The sequence below is a fragment of the Orycteropus afer genome, unplaced genomic scaffold (genome assembly GCF_000298275.1).
Source record: "Orycteropus afer afer isolate SDZICR_OR568_19922 unplaced genomic scaffold, OryAfe1.0 scaffold00088, whole genome shotgun sequence".
NCBI classification, from domain to species: Eukaryota; Metazoa; Chordata; class Mammalia; order Tubulidentata; family Orycteropodidae; genus Orycteropus; species Orycteropus afer.
Window position 1 is genome coordinate 4,955,713 of NW_006921675.1, and position 13,635 is coordinate 4,969,347.

Here is a 13,635-nt window from a genome sequence, read left to right on the forward strand (position 1 = left end):
CTCTCCTCACCTAATCCCTTCAGCTGACTGCTCTTCTCTCTGGCTTCCTGGCTTTTAATCCCCTTTCTCCTGCTCTTCCCACTTGCTACTTTGGGCGTCCCTGAGTTGTCTCTCCTCACCTGTAACCCTGGGGCTGCAGGGTTTAGGTACTTTTAATAACTGAGCTTGGACTACCCACTACTGTGGACTAAATTAATCCACAACTTTATAAATTGTTGTGTCCCTTTAGAGAAGGGGATGTGGGAATGGATCACCATGAAATGTTATAATAAGTATATTTGGATTATTGGCCCTTTCATTTTGTTTCTAGGTTTACAGCATTCTTCGTCACGTGGCTGAGGTGTTAGAATACACCAAAGATGAGCAGCTGGAGAGCCTGTTCCAGAGGACTGCCTGGGTGTTTGATGACAAGTACAGGAGACCTGGATATGGTGCCTATGATGCATTCAAGCACGCAGTCTCGTAAGAACGCCTTTTGGTTCTGCCTCTACCTTGATCTCCTGGCTGCTGGGTCTAACACACAAGTTGATAGCCTGGCATTTAATAGCACACCATCCATGTATTAAACTCTTGCCAAATTTAGATGAGAATATTTCAGTATAAAAGACCCATGATCTGGATGAGTCCCATGCAGCCAAATCTGTATGGTTTCATCTCACCTTGCTCTCTTTTACATCTTCATTTCTTCCCTAGTTTTGTTATTGTCCTGGTAACTTCAGGACCAATATAAATGTCTCATCCAAAACTGTAGCCTCTTATTTTTACTGTGATTCATTTGACCTTCGGCCTACATCATTTCAGCCAGTGTTTTTCATACCCTCACCCTGGGCCTTAACCATCACATTAGACAGGATTTGGTGTCTAAAACCTTTAATTCACATATTTCATTCTTTTACCACAGCTTTCTATTCTTCTAGTTCTCATCCATATAGTTAGTCCTATTCTCTTACCTCAGGCTGTAATTCCAAACTTTTTTTTCCCTCCCTATCTTTTTACCTTGTGCTGTCTTTTCTTTCTTACCCAGCATAGACACACCAGGGTCCAGTTCAACAACTTTCTTGTCAATATCTTGAACTTTTTACCCTGTTTGTCACTCTGTTACATCCAGCCCTGGAGCAATGTTCCTGCCTTCACTACACTTGTAGAGTGCTGAATGCCGCTAGAGAAAAATTACAGTTTTGCAGGTTGGTTCCACCTCATATTCATGGTCTCCAGCCTCAGCAAGGCCTCCCTACATCCCCACATTCTCTCTGCTCTTAGTCGGCTCTTCCTCCCATACTCGTATTTCAGAGCTTCTCCACACCATTTTTGCAAATAGCCACTCCACTGCTCTTTCCTCACTCTGAGCTCATGAACTCACCACCTGTTTTATAGAGAAATAGGAGCCATTGTGCAAGAACTCCTCTACCTCTTTTCATTATTTCTGCAAACTTACCTCCATTCCACCTGCCGTTTCCTCCTGCACTCCTGACACACTATAATCCTTATCCTTCCTGCTGCCCTCAAGTTATTCTTAGGACCGGTGCCCAACTACTCCTTAAGGATCTCTTTCCAACCATTATTCCCTCTGAGTCTTCAGTCTTTCCCTTTAATGGCTTTGTTCCATCCACATAAATATATGCTCTGGTTTGTCCCATTTATGCTAAGAACCAGACTTCTCAACCTTCCCTCTACTTTCTTCTATAGCATGCACCATGTCCTAGCCTTTGAACAGCCACGCTCCTTCAGTTCTCTGACCTCACTGTGTCTGCTTCTTCACCTCCCACTCTTCCCTCAATGGTAATGCTCCACAGGCAGCCTCACTGCTGCATTAAGGTTAGCTCCCAACTGGTGGGCTGCCACAGATATTAGTCCCTTCAGCCCTCAAATGAGACAATCAGTGTCCAGCAGGCAATTTCATCTGAGGCTTCAAATCCCGTCTGGAAGACCCTGACATGTCTTAAAAGTACTCCTCTCTCCGTATCATTGTACAAAGGGTGAAAAATAAGAATAACTAACCATTATGTAATTCTCATAACAACCCTGTGGTGTAAGTTATTATCCCTATATTATAGATGCAGAAATGGAGGCAGAGATAAAAGTAATTTGTCCAAGGTCACAGTTAGCAAATGATAGAGCCAGGATCCAGAGTTTGTGCTGTTAACCATCCAAGCACTGCTTTATATTTCTGTGTCCACAGTAAGTGTATTTGTTAACTTGTTTACAGTCATCAGCTGGTCCCAGCTTACTTCTCTAGCTTCTGTCTTTGTCTGGTCTCATCACTCATGTAGCCACTATCCAGATTACTTAATAATGTTAGTTCTTTGCCAAGTGTACTTCATATATTTTTTCTTTGAGAGAAATTACTAAGATAGTTGGAAACAGTGTTTTACCCCTCCCATCTGTTCCCCTCATTCATCGGTAATAATCACTATTCTGAAATTAGTGTCGTTACAATTTGTTTTTAATCCTTACTAAGTATATGTCTCCATAAAGTATCTGTAGAACCCTTTTTTTATTATTTATTGTATCACTGTGTCTGTCTATAGCTTGTATTTGTTGTTGATCAGGATTTCTCCAAATCTGTAGGTGTGTAAGGAGCTCTGGTAGCGTAGTGGCTAAGGCACTTGACTGCTAACCAGAAGGCTGGCGGTTCAAACCCATCAGCCACTCCTCAGAAGGAAGGTTGAGCAATGTACTTCCATAGTGATACCACTTTGGAAACCCAAGGAGGGGTCTCTGAGTCGGATCCGACTCAACGGCAGTGAGTTTTTGGTTTCTAGCAATTGTATGAGTGTTCTTACATCCTTACATCCTCATCAACATTTGTATGTATCTCGCATTTTTTTCCTTTTGCCAATTGCATCTTGTTTTGATTTGCAATTTCTTCACTATGGATAAGGTAAGGTATACGTATTTCCATATATTTATTGACCATATGTATTTTTTCTACAAAACATTTGTTCATCTCATTTGCCCATTTTCTGTTGGTTTATCTTCTTGTTGGTTGGTACATAGTTACTTGCAAAATGAATGCTCCCTCCACCCAAATCCTTCTGCCTTTTATTCTTTAACTAGACCCCTGCTTTTTAAAACTGGTGCTTGTCATACTGTTCTTTTTTTTCTGTGTTGTAACTCTCTTGCAATTGTTTGTAAGAAAGTAAAATTCTTAGCCATTGTTTCAGTCATTAATTCACCAGGCTGCTAGGAGTTGTGCTGATAATATAGTAGTTAACAAAACCCTGGTCCCTGTCTCATGGTGCTTTGGCAGGTCTGAGGGTCACATCAGAACCATTTCTCCATGAAACCCTTTGTGACTCCACCAGCTGAAAACGATCCCTTCCTCTCCTGGCTTCCATGAATGCACTTTCATTTTTATAAATTTTTCAATACTTTTGTTCTTTTCAAACTAGATTATAAGCTCCTTGAAGCAGTGATTGCTAGTTACATGGAAATGCTTCATTGTAGTGGAATGTCATAAATATTTAGAGACATTTTTAATTGTTCATTTTAGCCAGAGCTCTAAAAAACACTTAACTTAATAATGACCAAGATGAACTGATTTGTATTTGTCATATGCTGCTATCACCACAATCCTGTGAGTTTTGCTGTTTTCTTCCCATTTTACATTTGGAAGCCAAGGTTTAGAAAGGCCCAGAGATACATAGTTACTAAAGTGAAAAACTAAGATTTGAACTTGAATTCTGACATCAAAGCCTATACTCTTAACCATTATTCTCTGGTAATGTGTTTGATTTCACAGTTATCTGTCATTTAACCCTGATTTTTTGTGTTTTCTTTGTCTTTTTAATCAGAGACCCAGCTATTTTGGATAGTTTAGATTTGAATGAAAATGAGCGGCGAGTACTCATTGACAATATTAATAGGCGTTTGACTCCACAGGCTGTTAAAATTCGAGCAGGTAAACATTAATGATTTGTAAAATTTTTTATATGTACAAAGAACTCTTAAAATAACGAGCCTTAACAGAGAATATATTGCTGCATCAACATCTCTAAACTTCTCCAAATGTTTAGCTTTTTTCATAACAAGAGGAGTTAAAGAAATTAAATTATTTTGCTTCTACTGAATCATCTTAAATTGTATGTGTTAGCACAAGTTAGTAACGATCATATAAGTTAAACTAACCTTAAGTAAGCCCTTTTTTAAAGGGACATTTGTTTTAGCGCATACCGTAAAACATTGTCACAGTGTAGCAATATTCTCCCATCTCTCTGGAAATAACGACTATTAATAGTTCGGAATATATTCTTTTGAACATTTTTTTTATACGTATTCTGTACATTCACATTTAAATTTCTTTTTTAAAAAGATGGGATTGTACTATGTGAATTGTCTCCAATTAGCTTTTTCCACTCAGTTCCTACCACTAGGTATCCTCCCATGCAGAATATAGGAATCTTTCATGTGTTTTAATAGCTGGGTGGTATTACATGAAACACTTAAACCCTACTATAAACTAGTTCCCTCTTGATAAACACTTAGGTTGTGCTATTTTTTTTTCCCCACTATTACTAATACACTGCAAATTAATAGCCTTGTTGATACATACCTACCATTACAGTGTTCTCTGAAATATTCCTAGCAGGAGAAATGCCGAGTTAAGAGTATGCGTATTTGTGAATGGAATAGATAGTTGGTGACTGTTCTAAACTATCATGGTTACTGTTTCCTTCGATCTTTACCACATTATTCCTAATCTCCATTTTACACATAAGGAAATGAGATACAAGGTTGGGATTAGGATCTGAACCCAAGGAAACCAAAATGTCAGCAGTTAATACCTACCAGTGGCTTCACAGGACAAAAGATTGGCAATCTGCTGGACTGGCAACCTCAGCCTAGCAAACCCTGTGGGACATTTCTACTCTGTCATAAAGGGTCACTATAAGTCAGAATCAACTTGGTAGCATACAAGTCTAAACCTAGAGTCTCTTTCCTAGATTTCATAGCCAGAATTTAAGTTATTTGATAAATTTTTGTCTTTTATAACTTCATCTTTAGGTCGTTTGGTATAGATGAAAAAATACAGTTGGATGGGTTTTTTTTTTCCCCCTAATTTTAAAAATTTTCATAATTCAGAGGGAGAACAATGTGGAACAAAACTCAAAATCAATTGGAAAAAAAAATGGTGGAGTGGGGAACCAGGCTTGCTGGTCTGATGGAGCCTGGTGGAACCACTGAGACTATGGCCCCTAGCTGCCCTTCAGGTCTGGAATTGAACCCATACCTGTGGCTTCCAGCCAAACAAAAAACAGGCATAGGAGTTGAACATTTACCTGAGGTAGATACATTCCTTGGACAGAACAATCATGGGAGAAAGAAGGGCTCTGTATGCACAGGGAAACAGCTTAGGGGGCGGGAGTACGTGAAGGGATGGACACAGGCAAGAGGTAACTATCAGGAGGAAGTGGGAGGGGAGCTGTCGCATTAGGGTAAATTGTAGTCAATGTCATAAGACAAAGTGTATGTGGTGTATGTGAACTGTTGTATGGAAAGTGAATTTTGCTTTGTAAATTTTCACTCAAATCACAGTAAAAAAAAAAAATTCATAATTCAGGTGTTTTTTTTTTTTTTAATTATGACAGCTAATAGCTGGGATTTCTAATTTAAAGGGTGACGAAAACATTCATAAGTATTTGAACACTAGTATATATATCTCACCTCTGATTTATTTTAAACCTTGAGATATTACTACGTTTTTGATGTTGTTGTTATGTGCCGTCGAGTCAGCCCTGACTCATAGAGACCCCTCCTTGGGTTTCCGAGGCAGTATCACTACGGAAGTAGGATTGCCCAACCTTCCTTCCGATGTTAGCTTTTAAAAAAACGTTTTTCATTTTAGATATTGAAGTGGCTTGTTATGGTTATGAAGGCATTGATGCCGTAAAAGAAGCCCTGAGAGCGGGTTTGAATTGTTCCACAGAAACCATGCCCATCAAGGTGAGTTGTCGTTTTCTCCCTCCCTGCTGAAGCATCCACGCAAACCAAATCAGAGCCTTGTTTTAAGTAGACTTTTTGTTGGTAGTGTTGCTGTTGCTACTGTCATACTCAGTGGTGATTCCTACTGGTACCAGAGGCTTATCAGTGTTAAACTTCGTATACAACAAAGAGTTGCTGTGCCCGGAATGCTCTTAGTATCTTGAAATGCTTATAGCACCCCCGACAACAGCTTTGGTTAGTGAATCTACAGTTCCACATCAGCATATAGACTAACCATGGGTCGGAAATACTTGGGGGAAAAAGACAAGCGGTCAAAGTGATCCCTCAATAGCTAAGCAGGAATAGAAAGTGCTACTTATGTAGCATTTACATTGTATTCAGTATTATAAGTAATCTAGAGGTGATTTTAAGTATACAAGAGGATGTGTGAATGTTATATGCAAGTACTATGCCATTTTATAGAAGAAACTTAAGCATCCACTGATTTGGTATCCACAGGCAGTGTGGTCCTGGAACCAATCTCCCACAGATACCAATGAACAACTGTAATTAGTTTTTGCTGCATTAACAAATCATACCAAATTATTGGCCTACAGAATTTGTAGGTAAGTTTTAGGGTGATATGTTAGTGCAGCAGATTAAGCTGTTCTTGAGCACCCTAATAGTTGTATATTGAAAGGTACATTCATGATTGATTTTTTTTTTGTCTTTCTCCCTTAGATTAATCTAATAGCTCCTCCTCGGTATGTGATGACTACAACCACCCTGGAGAGAACAGAAGGCCTCTCTGTCCTCAACCAAGCTATGGCTGTTATCAAAGAAAAGATTGAAGAAAAGAGGGGTGTCTTCAACGTTCAAATGGAGGTGAGATCAGTACCTTCTTTTTCTGCCTTGTTCTTAAGTTTTTTAAAGAAATTTAAATCATCTAAATGATTTGTGTTCTAAAATACCTAATCACTGCTTTTTAAAACATCATATACAATTAGGATTATAATTATCCATTGGTTCAAAGGGCTTTTTATAAGTAAGTAAGAGCCATTAGCACTGAACTGTCTTACATATTGTGGGATGGTTATTCAAGACAGTAATCCCTGGTGGTGGTGGGTTTTTCTCCCGTGGAAAATACAGACAATAAAGGAGTAATTATTACCAGAATTTGCATGTGGAATGCTTAAAAGTTGATCTCACAGTAAGAGTGGTCTATCTTTTCTCATCTCAATAAGAAACCTGATTTCATCGTGGGGGTGTGGTGGTTCCCTCTGTAGAAAGGAGTAGTAAGTAATTTGTTTTGAGCCTGGGCATACTTTGTTGTTGTTCAACAGGATATCTATCATTTGTAGACTTGCTTTAAAGATACATAGCAAGTGAGGTTGTTTTCATATATTTTTAGTTTCCACTTGTAAAAATGATGGGGAATAGTATTCCATTTTAATACATTCACACATCTTTTTCTTGTATCGTCTTGTTTACTAGTTACTAATGATACATCAGCACTCAGAAATGATCAAATATGGGGGATTTGTTAAGAAAAGTGTTTCCTTAATAGGCAGTGAAATTGAATTTGCATCCTATTTTTCTACTTCACTTTGAAATTATGCCTCTGCTTCCATAGCCCAAAGTGGTCACAGATACAGATGAGACCGAGCTTGCAAGGCAGCTGGAGAGGCTTGAGAGAGAAAATGCAGAAGTGGATGGAGATGATGATGCAGAAGAAATGGAAGCCAAAGCTGAAGATTAACTGGGAAACCAAGTCCAATTTAAGGAATACAAAGCAGCCCTTCCTGGCTGGACTGTTTCAACCCTAGACTTGAAAGTTTTCCAGTATTGAAAACTTTAAAGCTGAATATTTTTTATTTCTAAGTATTTAAATATTCCAGCACACCAGAACGTGAAATGCCCTCCTAAATGTTAGCTGTTTTCACACAGTAGCTCCAACACATTGAGCATTTTTTATGGGAGTGGCCTAATTTCACTAGAGACTAAAATCTTTAAACTAAGAGCAGTCAAATTTGGGCCTGTGGTTTCCTTTTCTGATGTCCTCAGATTGGACCTCTTTGTAGTTCAGTGCCTCCATGAGATTTACCAAGGGCACTCAAACCAAGCAGTCCCAATCTTTCTATAAAGTGTATTCACGCAAACATTAAATAAATTTGTGGGATATTTAACTACATAGGCTTCTTCCTTCTTGTCACTAGGTAAAGCATTCTTCTGAGAACTAAGACTTTTAATTCGATTCATTTTAGTCTAGATAAAGAAACATAAGGGCTTATTATGAGGGAGCTCTGGTAGCATAGTGGCTAAGACACTTGCCTGCTAACCAGACGGCTGGCGGTTCAAACCCACCAGCCACTCCTCGGAAGGAAGGTTGGGCAATCCTACTTCCGTAGTGATACTGCCTCGGAAACCCAAGGAGGGGTCGCTACGAGTCAGGTATGACTCGACGGCACGTAACAACAACAACAACAACAAGGGCTTATGAACAGCTAGCATTTTATGTGCCTTTGGAATATCTTACTCTATAAGAGGGATTAATTCTGGAGTTTAAAAAATATGCTAGAATGGATCTACTTAGCAGATCCTTTCAAAATGATATTTTAAAGAAAATAATTTTAACAGCAGTGAAAGCTTTAGGGGAAAAAATCATAAAAATAGCAATTACAGAATTGGATTGGTTGTGACCCTTTTACCTACAGGCAGTATCCGGGCTTATAAACAGATCCATTCCTAAGTATGTCTTCAAGACAAATTTGTAAGTTAGTCTGAATAGGTGCATATGGTTCTTACTTAGCTGTACTTCAATGCAAGAAAAGCCTCTAAGCCTTTTCAGTGATTTAAAAGCTGTACATGCAGCATGTGAAAGTGATTTTGATGAAGAATTTGTTGCAAGTATGGGTGGTTCAATCATTTGAAAGTTAGGACAAATTTACATACAGCAAAAGGCAAGCAGGAGTATCTGTAAGTTGGATGTTTGTAATCTAGGGACTGCCTGTATTTTAGATCAATGACGTATGATATGAGAGAGAATTTGTCATAGTAACAAGTACACCTTGTTTTGGTGTACTTGAGCTGCGGCTTGCTTGAGTTCACACTTCAGGGTGGTAAAGTATGTTGTTTTTAAAAGAAGATGCTGCTGCTTTGGCTTAGTTACTTTGAGTCTCATCACCCATCTTTGGATTTTGTTTTCGCACTAAAGCGCCTAGTAAGTGCCCCCTGGAGTGTCAGTTTTCTTTATTACAAAGGTATTGGCTTCCACACAGTTCCAGCAATTTTTCTGTATTTTTATTATCTTTGAGAGCGAGTTTTTATTTGAAAGGTGTATGTATAAAATAAGTTTTATAGGTAACATGAAGTTACAGCTTTAGTAATCAGAGTGGAGCAAATTACTTTGGTCTTCTTGTCTTCACTCATGTAATGAGATACCAAATATATTTAATTTTATTAATTATCCCTTGGAATAGATACTTACCTAGAAGATTAAACCTAACCCACCCTAGTAAATCCAGAAAAGACTTAAAGGATAGAAAATGTAAGAAGATGGTGACTCTGGCATTTGTGAATATCTGTCTCTTTGTTTCGTTAAGCAGCCTGTAGCAACATCCAGGGGAGCTCTGGTAGCGTAGTGGCTAAGGCACTTGACTGCTAACCAGAAGGCTGGCAGTTCAAACCCACCAGCCACTCCTCGGAAGGAAGGTTGGGCAATGCTACTTCCATAGTGATACTGCCTCGGAAACCCAAGGAGTGGTCGCTATGAGTCAGGGCTGACTCGACGGCACATAACAACAACAACAAAGCAACATCCAGATGGCTAGTTTCCAAGGGTGAGAGTCTGCTAGCTATGCCACACTGGGAAGGGATTTAGAGAAGAATTTGAATGTAATTAAGATGTGATCTTTAACTTGATACATAATTTTCACTCTGTCTTCCTGAGGTATCAAAAAACAAGTTTATAAAGATCACAGTATCAAAAGTGTTACCAAAACATAATAGATATTCCTTAAACGTTTTCTATAGGCAGAAGAATTGAATTTTGTTATACTTAAGAAGCCATCACTGTTGGAAAATACCAGTGCCCTCCATGGTGAATGATTTTATATAAGCATTTTACTCTGTTGCATAGAAATTTTGCAAGTTTTTGACCCTTGCCAGAAAAAGATCAGTGCCTCACTGATAGCATGAAGAAGAGAACAAATTAAAGTATGCAGACATGCTGCTGACCTGAAAGTATCTCTCCCAAGCATGAGGACAAAATGCACACACCCAGCTACTGAGTAACTTGAGGAAGAGGACAGATAAAGAAAATTGAACAGTTTACCCAAATTTTGGATCTCTCCCCTAGAAGTCTTTTCTTTAAAAATGTTGACAATTTCATCTACTCCCCACTCTGCTGTTGATAACAGAGGTCAGATGGTTATCAACTCATAACTGAAAAGTAGCTATAGTTTGGGTTTCATTTATGCAACTAGAGAAAATTTGAACATCTAACCCATTGTTCACAGTGGTTTTATAGCAAAACAAGGCAAACACTTAGTGGGAGCCTACAGAGAAGGTCATTACACCATGCCAAGCACTACAGTTACCTACTCAGGTGGCATACTTCCAAGCATTCTCTGACCTGGTTACTTGCACAGCAAAAATAATTAAAGGTTTTTAAAAATTCAAGTGTGCCAGTACCTTCAACACATGAAGATCCTGATGGTACCTATGCAAAGTGGGGCACAGGCAAGAAGCCATCAAACCAAATGTTCTTCAGATAAACACATGTCAATATTCATAAAGCAATAAAGGAACTAGTTCCAGGAACACTAGATCTTGGTGAAATGCCAGATGGTAAAATGGTGCTTTCAAAGATGAGGTCTCTTACAATGTAAGGAATAAAGTAAAAGCTCATTAGCTTGGAATTGCTGACCATTCAGGTCAGGTAGTCTAAAGATTCAAAGGAAGAAGTTCAAACTATTTAAGAAGACAAACTTATTTGAGCACTATAGATGTATCCACTCCCCTTGAATGGAGGGTACATATCTATTCTATTAAAGCAAGTCCAAGCACTTGTACTTGGCAAGAATGCTGGCAATAGTTTGTGCCAGATTATTGTATTTGAAAGTAATAAAAATGTTCTTTAAAAACATTATATGATACAGACTTTTCACTACTACAGATTAACGTCCCAGTGGGTGAAATTTCTTGGTACTTATTGTCTCAGTTGATGTTCATTTTGAAACCAAAATTTCATACCTTGATTTAATTCTTTTCCTGTTTACATCCATCTCTGTCCTTTCATCTAAATTTAGCAGCTCCTGCTCCAGCTCTTCATCTTTTTCTGAACGTTCATGTTTCATAGAGGACTAACTTTACTCTGTGTGTGTGTGTCTGTGTATATAACTAACTATTCACTCCTACCCACACCATAATTTCTTTTCTGCAGTATAGTACTTGTGCAGGCTTATTTTCAAAGCAAAAATAGGAATGCTCAACCTAAGTCTGGCCACCACACCCATTTTAGTTGAAGTATGAGTTGGTGCTGGCAATCACTTGAGATGTTTGCATAATCAGTTTCCCTAACAATCCATGTAGCCTCAAGCATGAGAGACCTTTGAAGCTATAAAACTTATCAGGAACTGGAATAGTAGCCAGAAACAAATGTCACTTTATTAATTCCAGAGAAAGAGATAAAAGTTTTAGACATCATTTCAGAGAACTGCCATGAGACCAGAATTCCAGTCAGTTCTACAACATGTCCAGTGTTAGTGTTAGAATAAGGGGAACCTATTTTGGTGCCCAAGGAACAGGGCTATCTGTGATAATTGGCAGAAGTCAAAGTTCTGACGCCTGATGGCTATTCCAGCCTTTCTATGTAGATAGCACAAAGATGCAGAAGGAAATGGCACCACTGCTGATTTTAACTAACGGACTCACCAGTCTTCAAAGTGGTACAAAAAGTTTTTGGCTTGTTAAACTCCTTATTGGTGGTCATAACACACTCCTGTTCTCCATGAAACCCTGTATGTATCCTGTAGTAGCAGGAAGGAATCCTGGTTCTGTTTCTTCAGGCTTTTGCCAAATTCACGTTAGCTGTTTGATAGCTTCAATCCACTCTGTTCGCTCAGCCTTGCTGCTGGCCTGAATGTAGTAGTGTGTGTCATCCTTAGTAATCACTTTAAAGAGATTTCCCTGGACATTCCCTTTAACTCCTAGGCAGAAAAAAAAATCAGTGAGTGAACATTCATGTCTGCTTTTGAAACAGAATAAAGTCAAAAACTATTTCCACACCCTGGTTAAAACAGATAATTAGAACAGATAGGAACCTGGCTGGGAATAGATAAGTAAACTTAATTACCCTCAACTATTTCCCCACCCAGGAGCTCTGGTAGCATAGTGCCTAAGGCACTTGACTGCTAACCAGAAGGCTGGCAGTTCAAACCCACCAGCTACCCCTCAGAAGGAAGGTTGGGCAATCTACTTCCATAGTGATAACCGCCTCGGAAACCCAAGGAGGGGTTGCTATGAGTCGGGGCCGACTCGACGGCACATAACATTTTCCCACCCTGGACCCCAGTTGTAGATAGATGAGTAAACACATAGGACCCCGGTTGGCAACAGATGAGTAAATACGATAAGCTTAGTTCCTTAAGAACTGAATGGGAAAAAAAAAAAAAAAACATTCTTTCCTGCTATTTCCTTAGGCACAGGTGATAAATGTAACGTTAATGTGTCTTAGAAAACAACTTGAAAATTAACTCTGGCCCGCAGACATGTGCAGTGGGACGGGGGAACAAAGTTACTGGAACTAACACTCTCTTCTCTGCCTAAACCCCAATCAGCTGATGACAGGAAGCCATGTGACTCATCCAGTAAGCAAGTGCACTAGCTCAAAATGCTACTGTCCCTTTAAACTGAGGCAAAGGAAATTTCAGCCAATCGTCAACCATCTCACGCCTAAATTCCTGAAATTTTATGGCCCTCTCTTCTGAGACCTACAAAACTAATTCGATGGAGTTTCTGGGAGTCAGATCTTGCTCCTTGCATTGCCACTTTGCAATAAATAATTTTCTCTCCTCTTAATCACTCAGTGTGTAAACTGTTTTGGCCTGACTGCACCGCAGGCAGGGATCTGCATTTGGTCCTATTTCACTTTTAGTTTGAAACACAGACACACATACAAATGTGCAAGTGCATACATAGTGAAGTATGTATGTATGTATGTGGTTAGGGAATCCCCACCAGACATGCTTTCCTTTTTTCCTCCTCAGTTGAGCCTAAAGCCCACCAGTGGTATGTCTAGACATTCCTTGAAAGCCCTCTTGCCTCCTCCTATGTTAGCCATAGATCTGCAATCATCTATTCATATGAAAGAGTCCAGTATATTTACATTAAAAGAAGTAAAGATGAATGTCATCTTTTCAACACATGAAGATCCTGATAATCTATACAAAGTGGGGCACAATTGTGCCAAATTGGAGACAGGAAGCCATCAAATTTGACTTTAAATAGTTTAACTTCTGTGAATCTCAATTTCTACATCCATAAAATGGGGTTAATACTATTTGCCTACCTTAGCTGGCTCTTGGGAAATTAGGTGATATAGGTATTAAAGTGTGATGTGAGGAGCTCTGGTAGCATAGTGCCTAAGGCACTTGACTGCTAACCAGAAGGCTGGCGGTTCAAACCCACCAGCCACTCCTTGGAAGGAAGGTT

At 39.1% G+C, this 13,635-nt stretch overlaps 2 protein-coding genes across 2 annotated transcripts in view; one reads left to right on the forward strand and one right to left on the reverse strand.

The window, feature by feature from the left end:
* EIF2S1 (eukaryotic translation initiation factor 2 subunit alpha) overlaps window positions 1-7,681 on the forward strand; it is a 20,222-nt gene extending 12,541 nt beyond the window's left edge. The window contains exons 3-7 of the mRNA XM_007942302.2: window positions 311-462; window positions 3,795-3,901; window positions 5,846-5,943; window positions 6,664-6,807; window positions 7,556-7,681. Coding sequence (XP_007940493.1) covers window positions 311-462; window positions 3,795-3,901; window positions 5,846-5,943; window positions 6,664-6,807; window positions 7,556-7,681 — 627 coding nt within the window. The remainder of the gene's footprint in view (window positions 1-310; window positions 463-3,794; window positions 3,902-5,845; window positions 5,944-6,663; window positions 6,808-7,555) is intronic.
* A 4,322-nt stretch (window positions 7,682-12,003) lies between these two features.
* PLEK2 (pleckstrin 2) overlaps window positions 12,004-13,635 on the reverse strand; it is a 36,816-nt gene continuing 35,184 nt past the window's right edge. The window contains exon 9 of the mRNA XM_007942303.1: window positions 12,004-12,131. Within this exon, the coding sequence (XP_007940494.1) occupies window positions 12,004-12,131 (128 nt within the window). The remainder of the gene's footprint in view (window positions 12,132-13,635) is intronic.